Source organism: Coffea arabica, chromosome 6c, assembly GCF_036785885.1.
Source record: "Coffea arabica cultivar ET-39 chromosome 6c, Coffea Arabica ET-39 HiFi, whole genome shotgun sequence".
Classification (NCBI taxonomy): Eukaryota; Viridiplantae; Streptophyta; class Magnoliopsida; order Gentianales; family Rubiaceae; genus Coffea; species Coffea arabica.
The window spans coordinates 10,363,006-10,387,538 of NC_092320.1; the positions used below are offsets into that span (position 1 = coordinate 10,363,006).

The window sequence follows — 24,533 nt, forward strand, 5'->3', positions numbered from 1 at the left end:
GCAGCCTGCCAACCAGGCAGAAAGATAAGACGCTTAGGGGATAAAACACATTAGGTAAGTCCCGTGCAACTGGCGGATGTCCTGGGAGGTAGGTTCGAGTGCAGTCCTAGAGGTTCGAACCCAGTTGCCCGGACTGATGTAGATTTATGGAGGGTAACTGTTTTAGGTTTGACTTGAATGGGATGGATGATCCACTGACCACAACCGTGGGATGGGTTGAGCTCAGTTTAGCAGATTGTGAGATCAGTTCTTGTGGTATCTATTTTGCCCTTATGAATTCATTGCTTCATCACCGGTTTTCCTGTCATCTAGCAGACAATCATTTGCTTCATCCAAAAAGTAAACCACCAGCATATGCATTTCCCAACATGGGATACAAACTATTCTGTACAATTAACGTGCAGATTAACCTTTCATCGCAGAACAGTCTTCTGATGATCCAAAAATGGCAGAAATTCGGGGGCGTTTCTCTGCAAAATAGTGCACCGTAAAACAATAGGCATCATCATACTGCAATGCTCACTCCACAAGAAAATCTATTTCGCCGTTTCAAGTATTTTGTCGAAATTCAGATACATGTCACCGCTCATTTCAATTACATTTACATTTGATGGTGCGCAGGAGTTCCGACACAACCATCCATTGTCGAAGAAACAAAAAAAATGTATTCTTCCCTCGTCTCCTTTATTTTGGGCCACTGATGAAGTTATCCAAGCAATTCACTAAACGGATCCTTACTGACTGATCATCTTGTACTGCGTCTAATTATCTGATATCCTGTACACAACTTCTCAAATAATTGTTGCAGATGAATTTTGTCCATCGCAACAGAAAATAATTGTCACCGAGATCCACGCCATGACTTGAACATCAAACCATGCTCGCTCACCGTACCCCCAGATAATCGCCTCATCTTTTGCCATAGCTGCCTTGCTTTTCCTAATGTTAAAGGCCCTGAACCTGAGCGCCTCCCTAGTGGCCCAGAATCTTGCATCGCATATCTTGCCGATGAGCTCAATAAATCTGATACAGATATTCCCCTTTCAACATCTACCTCACTATCATAATGAGAGACTGGGGATTGACCATAATGAGAGACTGGGGATTGACCATGTAAAGGAACTCCCAAGGGGTCTAAAGTGTTAGAAATCCCAGTATCCATGTCTAGAGACAGATCCTCCTGACTACAACTTCTGGACCCCATTTCTTTCGTTTCATCACACTCATTGCATATTAATTTGAGTGCCTGAACAACTTCACCCATGAATGGTCTGTTTGATACCTCTGGTTGAACGCACATTGAAGCAATCGCAGCTACCTTTGAGATACCATCAAATGGAAGATCAGGGCCCAAAGTTGGGTCTATGATGGATTCTAAACCTTCTTCACTCGTAAGCACTGGGCGGGCCCAAGAAACCAAATTCTCTTGACCAGGTGGTTGAGACATGTCTACTGGTTTTCTACCTGTCAACAGCTCAAGAAGTACAACCCCATAACTGTAAACATCGCTCTTCACAAGCAGATGACCGGTCATTGCATACTCTGGAGCGACATACCTGGTACATTAATAAAACCAAACTCTGTTTATGTCACTAAATGATGTCAAAACTGAATCTTAAGAACAACAAATAAAAAGGAAACACAGAGTGGGTGAACTGATGACTGCTGCTGCTGCATCTATGTTACATATTAGACAAGTCACAAGTCTGAGTGTTCATTGTAACTGAAAGGAATGAAGTTGGACAGAAGGTGGGTTCAGAACCATGTGGCACCAAGAAACTTCACCAATGGAAATGAAACATATAACACTGGCAGAGGACAACTGATTCAAATTGCCTCAATTTTGTACTAGCATTCCAAGGTTTGAAAACTTGAAACCACACAAAGTTATTAAAAGATAATGTGAGGGATATAACACCATCAATCTAACCATAAAGTTGCCCTAAAAATGTTCAGATAAGGTCATCCAAGGGTTCATACCAAGTCGACTTAAAGAAAAGGTGCCCAGGGGAATGATTTAGCTACAGCAAGTCAAAAGCAGGGAAATTTACCCAAAGGTTCCCATTACACGTGTCGAAATGTGTTTATTTTCCTCATCCAATGCAGTTCGAGCCAAACCAAAATCAGAGACTTTAGGCGTAAAGTCATGTTCCAACAAGATGTTGCTGGACTTGAAGTCCCTGTGTATGACTCGTGGACTCGAATCTTCATGCAGATAGGCCAGACCACGAGCAGCACCAAGAGCTATCTTAAGCCGAGCACCCCAATCAAGAGGAGCATATTCCTGGTGAACTCCTGAGAGCAAGCAAAGAAAGCATATAAATATAGCCAGGAAACAAGGTTGGAACTTGTATAAACAGAAGATAATATTACCGTGCAGATGAGATTCCACACTGCCATTTGGTATGAGTTCATAGATTAAGCAACGAGTTCGCTCCTCTGTACATATACCAATCAACTTGACCAAGTTTCGGTGATGAAGGCGACTAAGCATCTCTATTTCCGACAAGAACTCACGACCTCCCTGCTGGTCAGCTCGCTTTAGAACTTTTACAGCCACATGTGTCCCATCTTCAAGCACGCCACTATAAACACGACCAAAGCCGCCTTCACCAAGTATTCTTGTTTCACTGAAGTTATCTGTTGCTTTCTCTATATCACATGTACTAAAAGATTTTGTAGAACCAGCATATGCTGCAATGCTAGAACCATAAGATAACGAAGCAGAACTTGGCCCACTTCCAATCATAGAGGCAGGAATCCCTACATTAGACACAGCAAACTTTGAGTACTAAGCTATTTTTCTGCTTCAATGGGTCAATTGTTATGTGTTCTTGTTACAATTTTTTGATGACTCTTAGTTTCTCCATATGACCATGCTATGTTGTTATATGCTCTTTTTTTCATTTTTTTTAATTTTTATTATATTTTTTTAGCAGGGGAAGGGTGGGATTTTAGAAGAAGGGAAGGGGAAGGAGGGGAATTGAACCCGGAACTTCTGGGGCCTCAATGATATGCTCATTTAATGATTAACAAGTACAATAATGTATTATCTGCTGCCTAGGATAACTAGTAAAGACTTAAAAACATTTTGTTATGCAATTGGGTATTCAGAATTTCAAGAATGTTTGTGTGGTACCTAAAGGACTTGGTATTTGTGTGGTACCTAAAGGAAAAAACCAATCCTGATACACTCCAGCTGACCACAAAAACAGCCAACAGGTTCCCTAAGTTTTTATTTTTCGTGGGACTAGTTAAGTAGACTTCTAAAATAGCTCATGAGCTTATCCAATGGTTCTAACAGAAGATGCTTTCTTGAGATCATAAGCATTCATATGAGGTCAATCTTAGAGATCAAGATAGTACCTGATGATTTTGCAAGGGAAGGCATAGTAGCCGGTGGAGTAGAGTCTGGAGGGCAGAGCTGCTCTCTGTGTTTTAAAACCAATACCCATGCAATAGCGCAGCAGAAAATTACAACTATAGAGGTAGACAAAACTATAATTGCTATCACACTTCGACTTAGCCCACCTCTGTGATGCTGTCTTCCCACATCAACCCCAAATGGCTTTATGGCCGCTCCATTGTTGTTGCGACTAGAATAAGGGTCAGTTTCTATAGTACCAATATCAGAAGATGCAGAAGGTGGAGAGGGTGGAAGACCTACAGGTTTAGTGCCCTTCATTTTAATATCAAGATCAAACCACAAATGTGAAAGAGAATATGATGCAGGCAGCCTGACATCGTTACCTGGATAATGTACATAAAGCACTTCGTAGTCTCCAAAGAGTGAAGTTTGTATAATAACTTCTTGGAGCCAGAATCTTCGAAATGTCAGATAAGCTGTGGTATTATCAAATGTTTCTCCCAGGGGTACTAAGTCAGTGAGGACAATGGTCTTTTCTGGATCCTGGCTGGCAGCGTTTGCCCCCATAATCCGAACTTGACTTGGCTTCAAAAACACTCCAGCAGCTACTTCTGCTGCGAACTCTGAAACTAAAGGGAAGAAATTGTACAACGCAACACTTAGGCGGAGTCCTACTTGCATAGGTAGGACACAAACGCATGGAGATCCAGGAGCACCATTTGTCAATGGCTCTGAGCACGTCAATGATGTGCAATCTACAAAATAAAATTGGTTTACAAATTTCTAGCACCAACTTTCATAAATAGATTGCTAAACCAGATGAACAACAGAAGGAATAAGGGAAAAGAAGTACCTCCATTAGGTGGTGGAGGTGGTAATGCTTGCAAAGGTGGCTGGAGAGGCATCTTTGGCATCCTTGGCATAGGTCTTGTGGGAGACATTTTCGGGGAATGAATTGGCACTGGCAGTCCACAAGGATGATCATAGATAAGCATTCAAAACTAACAAATCTTAACGTCAAACTTTGCCAGCGTTCCTTATACAACAATGAAAAACATGAGATAGCCTTTAACTTACTTTGTTGAGATGAAGATGAAGGATGTGGTGATGGCGAGGAAGAATCATGGCTTTTTGGTGTAGGAAAGGGAAAATGAGATGAGGGTGTTGAGGATCCTGTAGAGCAAAGGTTGTTGGACATCAGAGGAAAACAAATAAAAGGAAATAAGACCCAGGGTTTCATAGCAAACCAGCAATTTTAATACCTGGGTTTAGGGGTGGAGGAGCATGGAACCTAAAGTCAGTCTTCGGGTCTGAGCTTGAATTATCTGGAGGAGCTAATTTGTGGGCCAACATTTACAACAAATTGAGAAGAAAAAATAGATGATAGGTAGGAGTTAAAAATCAGGACAGGAACATTGTTTGAGACTTTTGTACCTTCTACAGCCGAAGCAGGAGGAGGAGCCATATATACTGATGGAGCAGGAGTTCTCTTATAATTCTTCCCATGATGCCATTGAAATGAAGAAGAAGGTCGATATGCAGGGGAGTTGGACCCTGAAACTACAGGGGCATTGCGGGATGGAAGAGGAGAAGGAGCATTATCGGAATTCCCCATATTATCATGAACAGATGGAGCTAAGACAAAGTAAAAAATCATTTTCAGGGTTTCATAGCAAACCAGCAATTTTAATACCTAGGTTTAGGGGTGGAGGAGCATGGAACCTAAAGTCAGTCTTCGGGTCTGAGCTTGAATTATCAGGAGGAGCTAATTTGTGGGCCAACATTTACAACAAATTGAGAAGGAAAAATAGATGATAGGTAGGAGTTAAAAATCAGGACAGGAACATTGTTTGAGACTTTTATACCTTCTACAGCCGAAGCAGGAGGAGGAGCCATATATACTGATGGAGCAGGAGTTCTCTTATAATTCTTCCCATGATGCCATTGAAATGAAGAAGAAGGTTGAGATGCAGGGGAGTTGGACCCTGAAACTACAGGAGCATTGCGGGATGGAAGAGGAGGAGGAGCATTATCGGAATTCCCCATATTATCATGAACAGATGGAGCTAAGACAAAGTAAAAAATCATTTATAGATATCTCTAGCATTTCTGGCTACTTATCAGAAAATGTCATTGAGAAATCAGAAGTTTTATATTCACCTTTTGCTGGTGAAGTGCTCACAGGCGACTGCTGGGTGCTTGTTCCATTTGGTGGTGTGGCAACAGGAGATGATGCAGGAGCTGTATCAGGCTCTGCACAATATGAGGGATGTATACAAGATATCAATTAGGTAACAGAGCTACTTCATAATTGCAATATAATCGTCAAAATGTAAACCCAGACTATCATTAAACATATCTCTGTAATGGAACTTAAGGAATCCTGTCCTTTAAAAAAAACACAAACACTGAATAGAAGAATAAACCCATGCTAATGTTTATATGTCTCCTCAGTTTTCAGCTACAAGAAATACAGCTCAAAATGAGAACTATTTTGTAATTATCAGCAGATAGAAACTTTCAACCCAATATCAATCCCTGTTACATGCAGCAGCTGCACATCTAAGTCATAAAGACCTACAAGCGGTGTCATCGTGTAAAATATAACTGGAAGCAACTTGTTAGTAGGCTTTAGTTCCTCATACGCACTTCCTTTTCACTCAGAGATGGTTGTCTTATTCCTTTTTTCTTGTTAGGAATTTGATACTTTTGTAGGTTAGAACATAAATTTTAATACAAGAAAATTGTGCACACTCCTTCACAAAACTAGAACAGAATGAAGGCATTCCCTCAAATTTGAAACACAAAACTCACTTTTGAGGATTTCCTTTTTTCCATCTTTGATTTTCTTTTTCAAGTTGAACAAGCTGGTGCACTTTTCTCTTTAAAGGTCCAAAAGTATTTGTGTGAATTGCATAAATAACATCTCTGTCAAGTAATTAATAAGAGAGTATATCCGCCAGCACAACAGGAAGTAAAAAATATTTGAATATTTTAATAATTTTAGTATGTATCAACTCAAGTATCACCTGACGAAGTGGAAGGAGGTTCTTTGGGTAATGCTGGTGGAATAGATAATGGGTTCCCTGGTGACTTGCCCGGAGACAGTCCAACTGGCACTGCAGCATTCAGACAAATAGTGATCACCAAATGTTCATTTCAAAAAGAATATTGCAGAAAAAGATAAGTAGCTAGGAGTACCAGGAAGAATGGATGATGATATCCCAGGGGGCAGTGAATTTTGTGGTGCTCTCTTTGATGCATGTGTGTTGGATGCTACGTTTGACACAGAAATAGGTGCAGGATTTAGTATGAAATGTTCAACAATAAATTATTTGTGGGAGGGGAAATAAATTATCTACCAGCTACCTGGGGCAGTTGCCATAAAAGGAGCTTCAGGAGCCCTACTTTGAGCAGGTTTTGGAGGAACGGATTCCGGTACAAGTGGTAGGCTAGTTGGTGGACTTTGTGGAGATATTCTTGATGGAGATGCTCGTGGTGCTGCATGTGTAAAAGAAAAACCAATAACAACCAGGGATCCAGTGATGTTACAGGATAGGTCTAGCTAACAAGTACCTGAGGCTTCAGGACCTGTTGGCAATGGAGGGACGGTGTCATTAGCAATTACTGGGATCGGCATTGAATCACTTGGCGACAAAACTAGAGTACTTGGTGGAAGAGATGGTATATGATCTTTCACCTTTTGGGGTGCGGACGCAGAATTAAGAGGCGGCAATAAGAGTGGAGGGTCCACAAATGTCCCTGAATGGACATAAAACATTAAGTAAATTGAAGTTCAGTATCAGAGCTCTTTCAATATTACTGTAAGTCATGATATTCTACCATTAGGGCGACCTGCTGGGGTCGGTGGAGCAGCTATTGCATCACCACCTGGAGAAAATACAGGAAATGTTGATGGAGATGGAGGCAAGCTATACCCTGAAATATGAGGTAACGCAACCAGTCAGTCAGTTCAGAAGAATTTTTTTTAGAAGTACACATGTGATGATAACATTTACAGCTGCAAAGCTGGAAAAGCTGCACTAATACTGGTTGACATTACCAACCAAATAGCACTCATTTTAGATTATGACAGAGATATGCATGGCAAAATTTTGGGCTTCTGCTGAAAAAATAGGGTGCCAGGAGAATAGGATGCGTGCAGCCACAGGAATACTGTAAGATGTTAGAATTTGCAATCTAAGGATGTTGAGTAAGTTTGATTGGGAAATTGTTATGCAAAGGCAAGGAAACAAGTTACAGACAGCCCGTAGGATATAGACAGCTTAAAGTTGAGTCCTCGGTATCTCAAGGAGGAGAGGAAAGTAGAAGAAGTCAATGTTTGTTATCTTTGAAGGGCAACTGAACATCTGTCAACCTATACTCAGTATCAAAGAGAGAATATCCTTACCAAATCACAAAAGAAGAGAGAAGATGAATCGTATTATAGCCTACATTAATGGCTTGCCAGCGATTCCTGAGATTTGGTGGAACTACATATATAGGCAACACAAAGAAGTAGGAAACAAAATCAACCTTAACTGTGATGCATTAGGGAAAAAAAATTCTAAATTGAGAAGGGATGACTACAAGAGTCCCATTTAGAAAATAATATCGCATTAACCACAGTTTTAGATAATGAAAGTAGCGAAACTGAGGCAAGTCCATTTGTGCCTTTACAATTTAGGAACCCACAAGCTCCTAACTTTCTGTCTGTCACCGTTACATCTATAATCTATAAAATTTTAGATGCAGAGAATAGATTTGTCCTAATTGACAACTTTTGATAGCAGTTTCTTAATCAATTGCTGCAGGAATGGATGATACGTCCAAATTCCAAACTTCAAACAACACATTGCCAAGAATCATCACTTCTATAGCATCATATTCGAAATTTTAATCAACCGAATAATGTAACTTGACAAATTAAATTCTCTCTTCGCATGAGTAAAGGTGTTTGAGATTAATAAAGTTCAGAAAGAGTTACCAGAAGATCCTTGAAACGCCAAGAAAGCAGCCAAGACAGTGACCTTCAGCACCGAGAACACAACTTGCAGCACCACCACTCCCATCCCATATGAAATCAACCGCAGAACCAATTCTCCAATCCCACCAAAATGTTAATAAAATATCCAAACAGTAAACATCATCTTAATGAAATGATTTGTGTAAAGGCTTCTGATGACTTAAAGGGATAACAAAAGAGAGGAAGTTAGATGAAAGCAATAACTGGCGAAAGACCCACCAAGGCCAAATAGTGAGAAGGAAGCAAGCAGAGAGGAGACAGAAGGGGTTTCTTGAAAAGCCCAAAAATGGGATTTTAGATAGGACGAAAAGCAATCAGTTCGTGAGAGTGCGAGCCAAATAATCATAATGATGACAAAAAACTCAGGCTCTGAGTTCTTGCAGAGTTTGGAGGCTGCTGGCATGTTACCTACAACCGTTTCTACAGACATGTGGAGCAATTAAAGAGTAATTAAAGAAAACCGACCAGCTAATTAAGGTAACTATAAACTGTACCAAATAACAGCAGCACTGCTTTTCAAACACCCCAAGTAACAGTCAATCTTAGACCCCCGGAAATTACCCACTAGGCCATTGCCGTCTAGTTTCTTTTCTTTTGGCAAATTTCTTTCTTCGTCTTAATTTTGGCTGTTAAATTAAAAGCACAGGTAGATATCTGTAAGGGGATAGTTTGGTTCCTATATCCTTAGACGCTAGCTATTAATTAAAACAGCAGATGAGTGAGGCCGGGGGGGATTTGAGACGGGTGGCAGAAAATTAATTACTGTTTCTTTTTTTCATCATAAATTGGATGTCGCATTTTTCCTTCGCGACTGTTCCGTAGCACGAGGTAACAAGTTGAGAAGTTGGAAGGATAATTATGCACCAACTCGGGAAAGAGAGTTAGGCTTAGGAGGACTCTCTTCTCATCGTGATTTGGGTTTAGTGACAAACCAAGTTGGGAAGTCTGCGGACTGCTGGTCCTAGTGGTATTATTATGGTGGCAGCGGGCGTTGAAATTCTTGGAATTGTTTAGTTTGGTCGCTCACTGGTCACTAGTGGGGTTTTGCTCGGACTGCGTTTACTTGCAGATTTTCAGTTGGTGATGTTTTTTTAACTTTTAATTCCATCTCTCTCCCTCTCACTCTCACACACACGAGGCTCTGACAGTGATAGTAGAAAGAGAAAAGAGGAGAGAGATTTTTGTGCAAAATTGTGATATAGCAACTGATCTGTGGGGGCATGTGTCAAATGGCTTTTTGACACCTCACCTTCACGTACCTTGTAATCCTGATCACCGACTAATCAAAATGCCACTTTTGTGGCTCTGCTCCAAATCCAGACGGTGCGTAGTGCATCCGTTTGGTTCGGTGGTGGTTCTATCTCCATCGATTTTTCGTAGGTTCAGTTGAATCTTCCCGTAATTAGAGTAAGAGTAGGAGTAGAGATGATAATTGATAAAAAAAAAATACTAATAAAAAATAAATGAATAATAACTAATCTTTAAACACACATTTGGTTTTGGGATCATATTATCCATTTATCCTAAGGACACGCACTTGGGTTGGCACCATATTTTTTAAATTTAAAAAAAAAAAAAAAAAACATGATCTGCCAGGAGCTATCATCAATTGCATAGACTTGAATCTGTTGTTTGCAGTAGTGTCCTTAAAGCATCACCTTTACGTTAGAAAAAATCCTTCTTCTAATTCTCAATTACTTTACCAAAAGAAATACAAAAAACTGAATACATTAGAAGCATTTGTATTTTTATTTTTTTTTGGTAAAACATGAAGATGGGAAGTCAACCATTGGATTCGCTCGTCCAGAGAAATTCCTCACCTGCGAAAGCTATTCTTCACCGAATTTCGGCCTAATCATCTTGGCAAGTTTTGACCCTTTTCTGTAAGTTTGAAGGTAGGTCATAGGTGACCCCCTGATTGGGCAGATTTAAAAAGAAAAAAAAAAAAGTTGGGTAGATCTGACCTTGTAAATTAATCCAAATTTTGCCGCACCATCAATTTTTATGTTAGCGGGATATTAACTTAACATGGATTACAGCAGCCTAATTGGCATTTTTCCTTTTTTTGTCTTTTAACTCTTTCCCTCAACAGGCGTCTTGGCATCGATGGATAAATGATAGTAGTATTTCCCAGTCATTCATGGCATGCACAACATGCGTCAAAATAAACACAGTTTTGTTATTTGGATTGAAGATTATTTGGATGATTTTTTGGGAATAATGATGTACCACTTTTTAAATATTTGATGTGTATGAAATAAAAAATTGATAATAAAAATAAGAAAGTAATTGAAAAACATGCTCTCTCCGTCCCACTTTGATACCACTTTGATAGTCTTGTATTCCTTTTTCATCTATCCCAAATTGTAGTTCACTTTCCAATTGAAGAATGTAGTTGTATTTTAATTTTTCTAAAATACCCTTATTCAATGTAAGTAGTTGTTACTATAAACCTACCTCATTTAATGAGAGTTGATTCTTTTTTTACCATCAATTCAAGTTCCCATAAAGTTGTACCATATTTAATGTGAGTGTATTTTAGGAAAATAGCAATCTAAATTTACTTTTAAAGTTAACTAATTTTTCTTAAACTGTGTGAAAAAAGAAACAGGACTATCAAGTAAGATGGAGGGACTATTTATAATACAAGAAATGAATTTTTTGAAAGAGTTGTTAATCAATTATTAATAATTGAGTTTTTCTAAGAAGTGCTCCGTGAGCACTTATTAAAATAAAATTTAGTATTATATTTAACTTATTATGTGAATGCACTAAAAAATTAACAATCGAACCTAATTAACAATCTCGATGAGTGCTCGCCGTCTGAACACTCATTAAATGGAGCCCGGATAGTGATTAACTAACAATCTCGATCGAGTGGACAAGAAAGATTAACTAAACCGAGGGTTAGTTAAAGTGCCTGTAATTAATATTGGCGGAGGGCTGAGTGGTCCGTAACTCCTCATTGACTTTTGAACCACACCCGTAACTGCACTTTTGTCCAGATGAATAATTTGGGAATTGTGAGATTCACATAAATAAAATAAAAATAAAATCCGTCCTGTTGAAAAAGACACTCGTAGTATTAGGACACACACGTGGCTTATGTTAAATTACTCCGAAAAGGCAACCTGGTGGATAGTAGTAGTGTCAATAATGAATTTAATCAAATAGAATACTCTAGTATTCAAACTTGTTTAATTATTTTAATAAACTTAAAATATTGTTCAAATTTGAATTATTTATTTACTGAATCGATTTTGAACGAGTTTTTTTTTATTGAATTTGAAAGTTAGCATGACTAATTTGTGAATCAAGATCGAACGAATTCTTATCAAAGTGAATTCGATTCAAGTATCATGTAATTTTATTCATCTTTCGATCCTATTCGTGAATAAAAAATCATTTCACTATAATCAATTGAGTGATTTTGCAGTACCATCAAATTAACATGTCCTTAGTTGAGTATAAGTCGATTATTAAAAGGGTCTTTCTAATGCGTGCTTGTTAGACATTTGTTAGTACATTTAAAATTTATCTAACATATCATGTATATACACGTACTATAATTATCATCCTATCTTACATTTATATAATTTTTTTATTTAATTTTGTCTAACCTTCCTTATATTTATTTACTTTTTCCAATGAATCTTATATTTTTTAAAAAAATATGACATTTAAAATATATTTTAACCACCGGTGATATTGCTAGAGCAAAAATTAGGATGCTGAGCAAATTTCGATTCAATTGACAACTTTACCCTTCATCAGATTAGTGACAACCAATCTTAGTGTAGGCCCAGAACCTTTGTTCCTTTCCCGTTCCAACTCCAAAAATTTCCGGCTCTCGATCATATGTATTGCTGCCCCAACAAAGCCACCAACCGCCAGCGCCATCTCAAGAATTCAACAATAACTAATCTTCCAAGCCCGCAATCCAAGACTCCATTGTCAAACTTCCTGTTGACCTGTTATCCAACGAATTTGGGGCATGACGGTTATCAGGCGGACCGTTCCTGAGCAGTTCATGGTCAAGATGTGACAAAAAAAAAAAATTGTACGGTTCAGATTTCATCTTATAACTCGTTTTTAACAACATATGTGAGACCTTTAAAATTTTGTTCAAAATTACACATTGTTGAAAGTAAGTTACACATCATGCACAAACAGAGTTATATCGTGTACAAAATGCACATAACCTTCAGGCCCCGGTCCTTATCGAACCTAATCTCATCACTTGGCATATATTTATTTTCCTCCTCCAATTGTCCCCTTCCCAGTGCCCGCCTTATAAATCTGTTTTTACTAATTCAATCAACAATTCACAAGTTTAGAGGTCACATATGGGACACACATCAATCTAAACCAGATGCAAAATTGGACCAAGAAAGGCTGACCATCAAATACTTAGAAAAGAAAAAATAAATTTCTTCTGAAATCCATTTATTTGTTCTTTCTCTAAGATCATTTGATTTCAATCCCGACAAAATTGAAGATCTTTTTTTACTGTGCCGACAAAGGTGTGACAGGAGGAAGGAATTGACTGATGATTAATAAAATTACGATTTCTCAAGGAATTGACTGATAATTTTGTTTCTACTTTACGGAATTCCTTATCGCAATTTTACTTTTTATTTATCCACCTGAGTTCTGCGGGTTTTCCTCAGTGATACAGCAATGAAGAAAAGAAAATGACAAAAAAGAAATTGGTGGTAAGAGTAAACGCGAATTAGTAGTCCTATAAATTTAGCCGCGACGGAGCTCCAACGTTTTCCATCTCTCGTTGTCTCCAACTCTCCAGATCTGGAAACCGTGACAATCGCTGCCCGCTGCTGACTGCCCACGTGTGGAAATCTACTTATGAAACCTTTGGAATCTGGCACCCACAGAGATGGGATCTCATCTCATGCATGCCCATGTAAGTTGTGGTGACACGGGACGAGGGAAGGGGATGTTGACGCCCCAAATTGTCTCCACATTTTTGCCCATTAAAGAGTAATAATGAACAGTGACCCCTATTTTTGTTGGTACTACAAATGACTATCCCTTTTCATTTGGTATAGGAAAAAATTTCTTGCTTTTGAAAAGGTTTGGCAAAGTTTTGTGCCTAAATGAATACCAAGATCAATTATCATGTGCATTTTTTATATGTACCTGTATATTGTATATAAAGAAAAGGTATAGGTAACATGAACAGGAAAGGTATATTCTTCGAAGGAACGAGAAAATGAAGAAAAAGTATAGGGAAGGTGTGTGTGTGTGACCACTAGAGCCTTACTGCTCACGATTGTCCCCTTTAAAAGGAGATGCTGCCCTCATTCTTGTCTCTGCCTTTCAATCCAAAGTATTCAATCAATATATCAACCAACTCACTCTGAGTCTCTGACTGACAATCATTACCCCATCCATCATCCACCAACGTGCAATTGTTCTTTGCGCAGCTTTACCAAATAGATCACTGCAGCAATTTGACAACTCAATCCAGTTCTTGAGAAGAAAATTTGTGTGTATTTTCCTGTTTTGCTAACAGGGATAACAACAACATTACAAGTAAACTTGTAAAGAATTTGGGATGCCGCCTAAGGCCCTAACCACCATCACCATCTGGTGGTGCTTCCGTTCTTTTATTTATTTAGTTTAATAATTAATACTACCATGACCTTTACTCTCATCCTAATTCTTGTGTCCTCTACGGCCTTTTCTTAAGGCTGAAAAGAGTTAGCCTCCTTTTTTTCTTTTTTCTTTTTTCTTTTTTTTGGGATCATTCCCTGGGCCATTGCAGACTCCGACCCCCACCTCTCAAGTAAACTTTTTTATCTTGCGTGCGCCGGTTTTAAGATGAAACATCATCTGGCTAGGAAAGATTGTTAAAACTCTTTCCGCTATCAGGTTTAGGGTTAAAATTCGAACAAAAGAAGTGTGGAACGAGATGGGAGGAAGGAAAAAAAAAAAAAGATAGAACATTATTATTTTCATAACTTGTCAGCTAATATGTACTTCTATTAGGAACCCCCGTTCCCCAATAAAAGGGGGGAAAAAGACTACCGAACCTACATTTTTTTTTTCGAAGTAAGTAAAAATACTTGAATCCAGAACATCTTTCTCTTACTCATTCATGGTCTAGCTAACTTCATATTGAATACAACTAGTAGCCTCATTTTTCGCGTGTTTGTCTTCTGCGATGCCTAATGCTCTACGCGTGCGCCGGCGCACTTCAACTTAGAGAAGCACTACTATTACTTTATGCCTTCACTTCGGAACAACTAAACATTACTCCCTCCATTTCCGGAAGGAAAAAATAGTTACTTCACCTATCAGCCGCCATCGATTACAACTAAAACAAATTTGCTTATCTAGAGGTTAGGCATATATTGCAGTAGCCTCGAATGATTCTGAAGGGAAAGATGCATGGATTAGGCAAACAAGTAGACGAACAAAATCTGGAGTAGCCTGAGTTTGTCCTAGTAAATAAGTTCGACAACTGATGTAGTTGTCTACAAGAAGAGCACGTAGCTTAACCAGCACGTCGTATTGCGATCATAAGGTCAGCCATCCCACCTTCTCTGGACACAGCATACATTTCACCCTAAAGGTGGTTCACTGTCTCACTTCTTTGCCACCGTGATTTGGACAATCTGAAGGAGGCACTTGGCAGGTGTTTACGGATCATGACGACTTGAGACCAGCCAATATAGTTCGCCCCCATCCCTCTCAAGGATCACTGCACTCAGGCTTTGTCATCTGAGATTGAAACTAGAACGTTGAATATGTTGCTGCCATTGCAGACATGCAGAGGACCTGCATGGTGAGGTCAAGCTTCAGCATTAACTTCAAAAGTAAACAAAACCATGAAGCAACTAATACCATGCCGTGTAGCAAAGGACAAGCACATTTGCATGGCACCAGGAATGCATGAAATGATAGGTTGAAGATTCATGATCCAAAGATTCAATACCATTGGTTGTAGGAGTCACCGATTTGGATCATATGCTTCAAATTGCTTCTTGAAGCGTTCTGCCATTTTTGTTTCTTCTTCCTTGCTGAGCTTGCAATTTTTCCAATCAGCTCTGTCAGCCGTGTTCAACAAGCCCGCCAAAACCTACAAGTAGTTAGCACAATATCGTCCCATGGTTATAGTTGTCACCACATTACAACTCAGCTAAATGCTTGCATATCAGATTAATGTTGAATTCCCACGTCACCAAAACAAACCGTTAGAGAGGAAGGTAACTTGCAATGTAGTTGCATTCAAACAAGACCACAAATAAAAATAAAATACAAAATAAAGAGACTCAAAAAAGTACTCAAGATCAGTTGAAAAATAAAGGATGCTACTAACACAATTAAATATCAAGGAATACTGTGCAACTTGCCAACAATATATTTGCTTAATCTATTTCGTACACAACAGAAACAGTAACATCATGCAGGCTACAATTAGCATCTTACCTCACGGCCAAATTGGCTTGGAAATCTCTCATTTTCTTCAACAACATGAGTCAAAATAGTTCCACCAGGAAGTTCAACATAGAATAAACTGCAACTTCTATCATACTGTGTCCGCAACAATCTCCTCCCTTCCGAATTATTAGTACCTGCAACAAACAGGAAATGCAGAAAGTTGGGGCATTCAAAGTTGAAACTTTTGAAAACAAAACTAAAGAGCACCTCCATCCGGTCTAAACAGAGATATAGCAACCACGGAAGAAAGAAGGATGAATGGAGGAAACTAACATACTTTAGGTCAACAACATGGTGGGAATGAACCTCACTTTTAAAGCTTAGTCTATTTTCATAATGTTCTACACCATGTTATTTGCACAACATCCTTAATCATTAAGAATCTCAGATGTATCAATAGTAGCCCTTTGGTACTTAGATAGTTCTTTTAGATTAGTACATTTGGGGGGTAGAGAAAGTAGCTTTTGAAACTTAATGCTATTAAGCTAAGTCATTTGAAGTTCTGTCTTAATATCTACTTAAAAGCCAAGCAAGCATCTAAAGAAACCTAAAAGTTAGATATTGAGCACAGATTTTATAAGGTAATTATTGGGGATTGTTCACTTCCAATTCCTTACTTTCAATTGTCTTAAACTTGAACCCCAACTTTTTGGCGGCTAAATTGAAAATATCTTTAATGCCAGATGCCCTTGAAGATGGAACAGGAACAACCTGAAAAATACAAAGAGCAGAAATATTCATGAGAACATCAAAATAGTGACAGTTTTAAGATCCAATAAAGACATTAAGATGTACTTCACACTCAAGCGAAGTGAAAAGCAATGAAGACAACCAAATGCCAAATGTAAGCTGGCCACCAGTAGGGATTCAAAATCCCTTCTGGGCTGTAGGTCGAGGGTTCAAACCTCGCACCCTGCAGTTAAAAAAAATCCATAGGATGTGTCTGTGCGCACCTCGTCTAGGACCCAGTTGGGTTTCAGTGTAGGATATTGTAGGTGTTGCCAATTGTTAAAAAGATTAAAATAAAATAAAGAGAAAGGAATTCCAGCTCCAAATTTGTGATATCAAAGCTTTTTGCCACTAAAAACACTGGATCCCAGAGTTGGTAATTTTGTGCCTTTTTTTTTTGTTACTATAAGATTTTAATTGAAAAAGTAAGGGTGAAAGGAGTAAAACCTCGTCATTAGGATAATACCTCATATTTAAAGACAAAATTAGCAACACTCAAGAAGCTTACGTCAAATCTCACAGTTGTAGACAGAATAAGCTTTAAATCTTTCCCACACAAGGATACCAAACAAACAACTGCTGCAGGTTTGTATTAATTTGTTTTACCATCTGATTTGATGTTGACTAACATATTGTTTTCATCACATCCTAATTGTAGGCATGAAAAATTGTTCACTACACAACTGGTACTAGGATATGAGTTGGCTCTATGTAACAAATAACAAGGACTTTAGAGGTGAGATGGGGGACTAGGACTTCAAATTCCTGTCCCTCCATTTCTTTCACCAGCAATTGGACCATTTCTGGGAAGTTGATTTGGTGTTTCTCAAGTTGTTGGAGACAAATAATTAGTGGGGCAGTTGATTGAGAAACAAGGTAGACAGGAAAACAAAATGGACAAGAATTAAACTAAAGCAAAGAACAATTTTATCAGTTCCCATCTACAAAAAAATGCAAAATACAAGAGCAATCTTCTATACTCATTAAACAGAAGAAGAAGACAACATACCTGAAGATTGGCATGAGTTGCTCGCTTAAAGACCCATTCAAAGAAAACCACTTGCTTTCCTTGGTTTTCAAAGTAAGCTTTTAGACTGTTTTGAACTCTATTCAACTCTATTTCACAATCTTCTGGCATGGAAAGGGTGTTAGGCAAGTGCTCAACAGGAACAATTAGCACGTGATCTTCTACTAATGGTCCTTTAGCAAGTGCAGAGTAGTAATGTTCTCCTATGCCAGTGATAAGATGCGACTCCACACTGGGGCTTGACAAACAAAACCAGCACTCTTTGGACCTAAAATAGATAATGTGCCATGAATTTTTGTCAATTTCTATCTACATAAAGTTTTGCAGAATTTCTCAGATTCAAGTTGCCAGTAATTAAAATAGTTTGAGCCATCATAACAACATCCAAAAAGAAAGGGAATTAATTAACAACAAAAACCTGTTAGAGCTGGGGGTCCCAAAAGATCTCCTGCTAGAGGCACTGCCATTTTCATCCTGTAAACTATGCTTAAAGTTGCAATCTGGACCTCTTTCACATTTTCCTTTGTTGAGAAGGTCAAAACAGACACCCCTGATTGACTGTTGCCTTGCATCTTCATCATGCCGAAAGTGGCACTTCTCCCCACGAGGACAGCACCCAGAAGAGGTAAACTTAAAGCACAGCCTTTCACTGTCACCATCTCCATGTTTCTGCCTTTTCTGGGAGACATCATAACGCCAATATTGGGAATCAGACCCACTTTCACCAGGTCTCTCTGCTTTAGCCTCAGTAGGGGTTGCTTTCTCCACCATTGTGTAGGGAGATAGAGTTGTATTTGGTGGTTTTGCACAAATTTCAACACTGGACATTGTAGATGCTGGAGTTGGAGAAATTGCATGAATAAATTTCTGAAACAGGAAGAGAGTGAAGTAAATGCTAAAAGTGCAAGGTAATCTAACAATTAACAAATTGCATTTCCTAAAATAAGTAACCAAGAGCATCCCATATAGCTAAGCAAATCAGTATAAATTTGGCAGAATCCAATACTCAGCTTGCATATGCAAGCACAGGGGTAGGAACAGCAAAAATGCAGCAGATAACTCCAGAAGTATGTATCAGAACTAATATCAAAGTTGTCTTCCATTTTTATAGCAACAGATGCAACAAGATCACCATGTTGCACTTGCAAAAAAAAGAGTCTTCATCTAGCCCAAGACATGTTTTACTCGGTCATCTGAGGAAAATAATTCACAGGCAAGATTGTTGAACTGACAAAAACCAAAATGTAAGTCAAATTAGAGAAGGAACAAAACCTGTTTGTTTTTGTTTCCAACTGGAGCTAAACCCATAAAACGAGTTACATGCACAGCATCCACGTTTGTATATGGTTCGCGAGCATAGAACACACCCATAGTTCCTGCAACATGGTAGCTACAAGAAAAAGAACTCTCAACACACATTAACTTGTGCCTAAGGTTGTTCACATAGACAACCACACATGAAAATGGTAACTTTTGCAATCACAAAAATGAATGCAATAGGGATATACCCTCCCCTACTTAGACCTGTCAACAGTCCGGGTCTGGACACGGACCCGGACCGGACCCGCCAAATAATTTCGGGTACGGGTAGGAATATAATTCCGTTACCCGGACCCGGAACCGGATCTGTTTTATCAAACATAAAAACGGGGTCGGATACGGAATATAGTATTCTGACCCGTATTCCGACCCGGACCCGGATATAAATAAATTAATTATTTAAAAAAAATATATTTACCACTATAATACTCCAAATTTACTTCAATCTAATTGTTATCCAAACAGACCAAACCCTAATACCCCAATTTTAGACAAGCGCCGCATGTCTCTCTCACTCTCTTCTCTTTTGCTGTCCCCAATTTTAGCCGTCCCCTTTCCAAGCTTCAAAGAGGAGCAAAGACAAAATCTAAGTTTTCAGTCCACCACCTCTCTCTCTTCGGCCCCGAGCAATTACTTAAAAGGAAGGAAAGAAGCGGTTGCAGACTTGCAGTGCCCAAACCAATTTTTAACAAAAAAATCTGAAAGGATCTATTTGCAGTGGATCTATTTGCAGTCTGCAGTGGACTGGATTGGTGGGGACCGTGGGGTAAATCATCATCCATTCTTCATTCTTCATTCCTGTGGCTGCTTCCTTCATCATTTCTACTTCCTGCTCTCCTCTTATTGCATTCTATCGCCAAAACAACAATTAAGCAACAGGAGGCACTTTTATCACCTCGATTTCCCAGCTCTATTTTTCTGCTTCCAACTTTCTTTCCGGGATTGCTCTGCTCACTTCAATTGATGCATATTTTCCTTTTTTAAAAAAAAATTAAACCAATTTCTTTTATTAAGATGGTTCAGCTTTGCGCCGTCTCTCTCTCTTTTTTCTGGATAGACCCAACCCGGATTCGAGACCCGTCGAATCCAGTTCCGGAACATAGAGTAGAGATCCGTCGAGTAAACGGGTCTAATCCGAATCCGATAAAGTATGACGGGTCCAGGTCCAGACTAATGAATTCCAGCCCGAACCCGACCCGTTGACAGGCTTACCCCTACTGATGTCAAAGGCTCTTCTACAACAGTAATAGTAGGAAATTTGCCTACTGTGATTCATTTTTATGTAAGTTACAGCATAAAAAACTGGGCAACGACCTAGTGATGTCACTACCAACTTCTGCATGGGGACCCAAATGACACCTAGAAAAAGTAAGGACAATCGAAGTCTAGCAACAATATTGTAGTTATCTACAATGAGAAGTTAATCAAGCTGGGAGCTTTTTCATCTCTTTGCCGGATTACCTCTATTATATAACCTGCAACGAACAAAATTCTTGCAAAATATTCCCCAGTTGAAGAAACAAATTTCAAAACTCCAGTGGGACTAAGATGGTTGAATAGGAGGGCATAGCAAGAAATGGCAAAAATGGAGCTAGGTATAATGCAGTAGTGACCAATGACCAACAATTTTCTGAAATATCCAGAAGAAGAAATAAAGTGACAATGATATTGGCTTTCTACCCATGCATGTAGTAGCGAAACTAAAACCGAAGAACATGAGCATAATTTGCTCGGCACTGCTCAGGTTTTCTGCCAATGAGTACAGTTCTCTAAAGAGACTGAATGAATGTTCTGAAAGAAGGACCCTGTTAGAGAACATAAGTCATAATTCACTTACCGGGGCTTAATATCTGCTACTAACTCTGATATGGTGGAATCAGCATCAGCTGAATCAGAGACTCCTGAAGGTACGTCAGATGTAGCAGCCTTATTGGTGACTCCGCTAGGCCATTCATTAGTGAAATCCAATTAAGGAGTTTTTGAAGAAAAGAAAAGACCCTTTTAAACTTGTATAAATTCAAAAGAAAGGATAATTAAACTTCTTCAAGAAAAATGGGGGCAAAAGTAGAGTTCATATTCAACAATGCAAAGGATATGTCAGAAATATGTCCACAATCCCTGGCTCCTCAGCCAACGCCCTCAGCGCATCAACATCATCTTCACTATACGTGCCAAATTGCATTCCACTTGCAGACTTCCTACCACATAGGTAAACAACAGATAAACCTGGAAATAAGTAACACGCATCAGCTATCATAAACAAAAGTTCATGATTTACAAACATCCCAACATTGAAACATTAGTTCTAATTGAAAACAACATAATAGTTGTAAACTTTGATTGGCCAATACTAGTATGCTCATTCAAATTATGAAATTCAAAGTTGCAGGACTTCTAGAGAGCAAATAGGTACACACGCAGCAATAATTCCAGATAATGTTAGGGATAATTAACAAAAGGAATAACATACATTTTCCTAAACTCGCTTAATTCTTCACCACTCAGGATGCCAACCTAGCATGTTGAAGAAATCTAAAGAAGTACGTCTACATGCATCTAGAATGATTGATTTGCAGGCGACTTTGTACATTCTTAGGCTTCCTGAAGTTATTCAATGTCCAGCAGCAATCCCACAGTTTGAATCCCAACTAAATAAGCATCCTTGATCCCCCAAGTCAGAACAAGAAAGTGAGAAACAAGACCAAGTTGCTACTTGAATTGTATTGCTTGATCAAGATTATTACCATCTGAATACTAGATTAAGTACCTAATTTTGCAGGTGATAACTTAGCTCACCAACAACATGGTAGCGAATTAAAAGTTATTTCATCTCCAAATCCATCACGAAATGAACGCTGGGATCAGTTTTGGTAGTCGAAGTACCCAACCACATATAAGACCACCATGCAAAAGGGATCCACATTGGCTACCTGCAGATTACTTGGAGTTGGGTACCACTTGAAACAAACAAGCCACCAAAAGTTCACAGAATAAACAAACAAGATGACATCATCAACAAAATTAGCTCCAGTCAAACAATTACCAAAATGTGTACAAGCACATTGTAACAGGGAGCGAATAAAGGGATTTTGCCAAATCATGTACCGTGGAGAGTGAACTTTCCACTGCCTTTCAACCAGTAGAGATTTCCACAAACCTTGAGGCCATCCATCTTGAACCCTTGGTTGCCAGCTTCTTTGGAAGTGGCCGATAGAATCTTCGGCGCGCCAACACCGTAGTCGCCGATGAAGTAAGTCGGAATGGGGAAGTTGGACCGGCCTGCAATATAGTCATTGAACTCCTCGAGACCGTCCGGTGAGTCCGGAAAGAATTGGCCAACGCAAAGAAGCGCGTCAAATGGACCGGCCGACTTATTTACCTGGAATTGACAATCTAAGGTGAATAATTGACTATTAGGGAACCCTAGGGTAGCAGAGAGTGTGAGTGTGTGTTCGTGTGTGTCAGAGAGAGGAGGAGGGCCAGATACCGAAGAGACGCGTTTGCAGAGCTGGTTGAGGCGGCCGAGGACGTCGCCGCAGAGGAGGATTCGAGGGGCCGGAGTCATCAGTGTTCTTGTGCGTGAGAGAGAAGATGAGGTGGCAACCGGAAGATAGAGGCGGGGAGCAGACGGAGAAGTTGAAATTGGGCTGTGACTGTTTTTGGCGGGCCGCACAAAAGCCCACTAAATTGTACTGGTATTCGTTGGACTAAACTTCCACAATGCGCAATCAGCACTTTTGGGTCTTGAAGTTTAGCACAGCCTCGGACCCACGCATTCCTTGGACCTGATTATGAGGCTGAGCCCGAATTTCCATCGAGCAACTATGAGATCCGATTTAACTCTTTTTTTTCAAATCGTCACCTTATCTATATAATCCTACTCTATTATAACTTAAGAGGAGATCCAATTTGATTTACGAGAAATCGATGGACACTGAACTACCATCGGATCAAAGAAGTGCACTGAGCACTCGCACCCATCTAAATTTTTTAGAGAAGCCATATATTATGGCAATTAACTCTTGTCTCCCACCCCCATCAAATATTAAGGTCTAGGCGGTGGCTACTGGCCCAAAAGCTGGTGGTCATGGAGTCTACAAATTAATGGTCAGCAAGAGTAAGTTATGGAGTCAGTCAGCATACTTCTTATCAAGAAAAGAATCAGTAGTGTATTGCGTGGTATGGCCCTTCAGTTATCATCATAGAGTAGAACGCATGATTTGAAAACATCCGTCAAGTATTTGGAAAGGTTGGAATAGTGAAATAGTAATCATTATCAGCGGGAAGTTTGAAAAAGGTTAGTCATACGTAATTACGTGTTAATTGATCGTAAGTAATAGTAGCGCAGTGGAGTCTAATCGATCATGATTGTGGTTAGCCACCACTGTTCAATTGTCAAAGGATTCATGCTTGAACTTGAAGCCGACTTACAAAATTTATAAATTTTGTGATAGTAGTCTCTATTAGTTCTCTGTATCGCAAGCTACAGGGCATTTTTGGCAAGATAGTTGCCATTCCAACCTTGTTGATAAGATCCGGACTTATCAACTTTGGGGCACCGGTTTTGTGAGACTTCGGGACCTAATAGCATCACTAGATTCCAATTTCCAAAGTCTCCCAACCACGTAAGTTACAGGAGGAGCATGCTCACTACCGTTACTGAAATTTTATTCTATAGTTATATATTATTAAAAATAAATTATACCATATACATATATATATATATATAAAGCTACGTCTTGTGCATTTTTGCATAATAAAATCAATTGAATGATTTTCCAGACAATTGTTTGGACCCGTGTCCCACTCAGTAAGTCTAGACAGAAACACCTATGAAGCTTTTTACACCTTTTTTTTTTCTGACATTTTCTTACGGAATGTAAGAATGCGACAAACAAACCCTAAACCCCAGGATTACATTCAAAAGCCGGCAACTTTTGAAAGGTTCCAGGGGACTTATCTACCAAACCCCAACCCCCCAAGACCGACGTGGGACTGAAACACCCCCACAAGGGCTTTTTACACCTTATATGGCTCGTTTTATGAAGATTAGTCAATTCCAGAGGTGGAATAGTGAAGTAATCATTATCATGGAAATTGAAAGTGAAGTCATGCACAATTACGTGGTATTGATCTGAAAATAATTATAGCGTGATGGAGTCTAATGGATCATGATTGTGATTATTAGTCACAAACGTACAATTTCAAAGGATTCATGCTTGAAGCCGACATGCAAAATTGTGACGCCACTTAATACTACTATACTTTGCTTCGGCCTTAGCCGCCCTTAGGAACGAGAGCTGTTCTTAACTTCTTATAGCATCGCTAAATTCCATTTTCCAAGTCTGCACAGACGCCACAACAGGAGGAGAAGACTCAGGAGGTCTAGACAGACAGACAGAAACTATTAAAAAGCTTTTTACACCCCAGAAAACATAGAAAAGAAACATGTGTACGTGAATAACCTCTCATCAGTGATCTTCTTCAAAATTCAACCAGCTCCCGTCTGTTGGAAGTTTTTGTCTTCCTTTGTTTGTAAACAGTTTAATATGGTCCGATATTTATATGGATTGGAAAAAGGCAGAGATATGTGTAGTTAA

At 39.1% G+C, this 24,533-nt stretch overlaps 2 protein-coding genes across 17 annotated transcripts; both read right to left on the reverse strand.

Moving 5' to 3' along the window:
* Positions 1 to 508: 508 nt before the first annotated feature.
* On the reverse strand, positions 509 to 9,312 carry LOC113692630 (receptor-like serine/threonine-protein kinase ALE2). Of its 11 annotated transcripts, none has more exons than XM_027211083.2 (17): positions 8,355 to 9,312; positions 7,211 to 7,306; positions 6,944 to 7,129; positions 6,737 to 6,868; positions 6,569 to 6,643; positions 6,397 to 6,486; positions 5,528 to 5,620; positions 5,233 to 5,433; positions 5,061 to 5,132; positions 4,802 to 4,927; positions 4,630 to 4,701; positions 4,445 to 4,540; positions 4,221 to 4,328; positions 3,751 to 4,122; positions 3,367 to 3,663; positions 2,052 to 2,763; positions 509 to 1,556 (listed from the first exon to the last, which is right to left on the reverse strand). In XM_027211083.2, the coding sequence occupies exons 1-17, from the start codon at positions 8,437 to 8,439 to the stop codon at positions 842 to 844; spliced, it is 3,528 nt and encodes a 1,175-aa protein (XP_027066884.1). In that variant the 5' UTR covers positions 8,440 to 9,312; the 3' UTR covers positions 509 to 841. The 11 variants fall into 11 exon arrangements, with proteins under 11 accessions (XP_027066884.1, XP_071908878.1, XP_071908877.1 ...); XM_072052777.1 differs by lacking the exon at positions 5,061 to 5,132 and adding an exon at positions 7,779 to 7,860 and having other exon boundaries at positions 4,802 to 5,002; positions 7,223 to 7,306; positions 8,355 to 9,308; XM_072052776.1 differs by lacking the exon at positions 5,061 to 5,132 and adding an exon at positions 7,779 to 7,860 and having other exon boundaries at positions 4,802 to 5,002; positions 8,355 to 9,308.
* Positions 9,313 to 14,649: 5,337 nt separating this feature from the next.
* LOC113693728 (zinc finger CCCH domain-containing protein 64) lies at positions 14,650 to 22,582 on the reverse strand. Of its 6 annotated transcripts, none has more exons than XM_027212359.2 (11): positions 22,421 to 22,582; positions 22,039 to 22,312; positions 21,030 to 21,159; positions 20,771 to 20,890; positions 18,886 to 19,003; positions 18,032 to 18,480; positions 17,596 to 17,881; positions 16,475 to 16,568; positions 15,846 to 15,991; positions 15,352 to 15,495; positions 14,650 to 15,194 (listed from the first exon to the last, which is right to left on the reverse strand). In XM_027212359.2, the coding sequence occupies exons 1-10, from the start codon at positions 22,496 to 22,498 to the stop codon at positions 15,367 to 15,369; spliced, it is 1,824 nt and encodes a 607-aa protein (XP_027068160.1). In that variant the 5' UTR covers positions 22,499 to 22,582; the 3' UTR covers positions 14,650 to 15,194; positions 15,352 to 15,366. The 6 variants fall into 6 exon arrangements, with proteins under 6 accessions (XP_027068160.1, XP_027068153.1, XP_027068158.1 ...); XM_027212352.2 differs by having other exon boundaries at positions 21,030 to 21,131; positions 22,091 to 22,312; positions 22,421 to 22,577; XM_027212357.2 differs by lacking the exon at positions 22,421 to 22,582 and adding an exon at positions 21,701 to 21,863 and having other exon boundaries at positions 21,030 to 21,131; positions 22,039 to 22,175.
* Positions 22,583 to 24,533: the final 1,951 nt, after the last annotated feature.

Excerpts from the sequence above, each read along its gene's own strand:
- LOC113692630 (XM_027211082.2), bottom strand. The coding sequence starts at position 8,439 with ATGGGAGTGGTGGTGCTGCAAGTTGTGTTCTCGGTGCTGAAGGTCACT. Across the intron at positions 4,123-4,220 it reads ACCTCCACCACCTAATGGAG|ATTGCACATCATTGACGTGC; the intron begins GTACTTCTTTTC and ends TTTATTTTGTAG. Across the intron at positions 1,557-2,051 it reads CGTGTAATGGGAACCTTTGG|GTATGTCGCTCCAGAGTATG; the intron begins GTAAATTTCCCT and ends TTAATGTACCAG.
- LOC113693728 (XM_027212359.2), bottom strand. The coding sequence starts at position 22,498 with ATGACTCCGGCCCCTCGAATCCTCCTCTGCGGCGACGTCCTCGGCCGC. Across the intron at positions 18,481-18,885 it reads TTGGAAACAAAAACAAACAG|AAATTTATTCATGCAATTTC; the intron begins GTTTTGTTCCTT and ends TTCCTGTTTCAG. Across the intron at positions 15,992-16,474 it reads CAAGTTTAAGACAATTGAAA|GTACTAATAATTCGGAAGGG; the intron begins GTAAGGAATTGG and ends TGTTTGTTGCAG.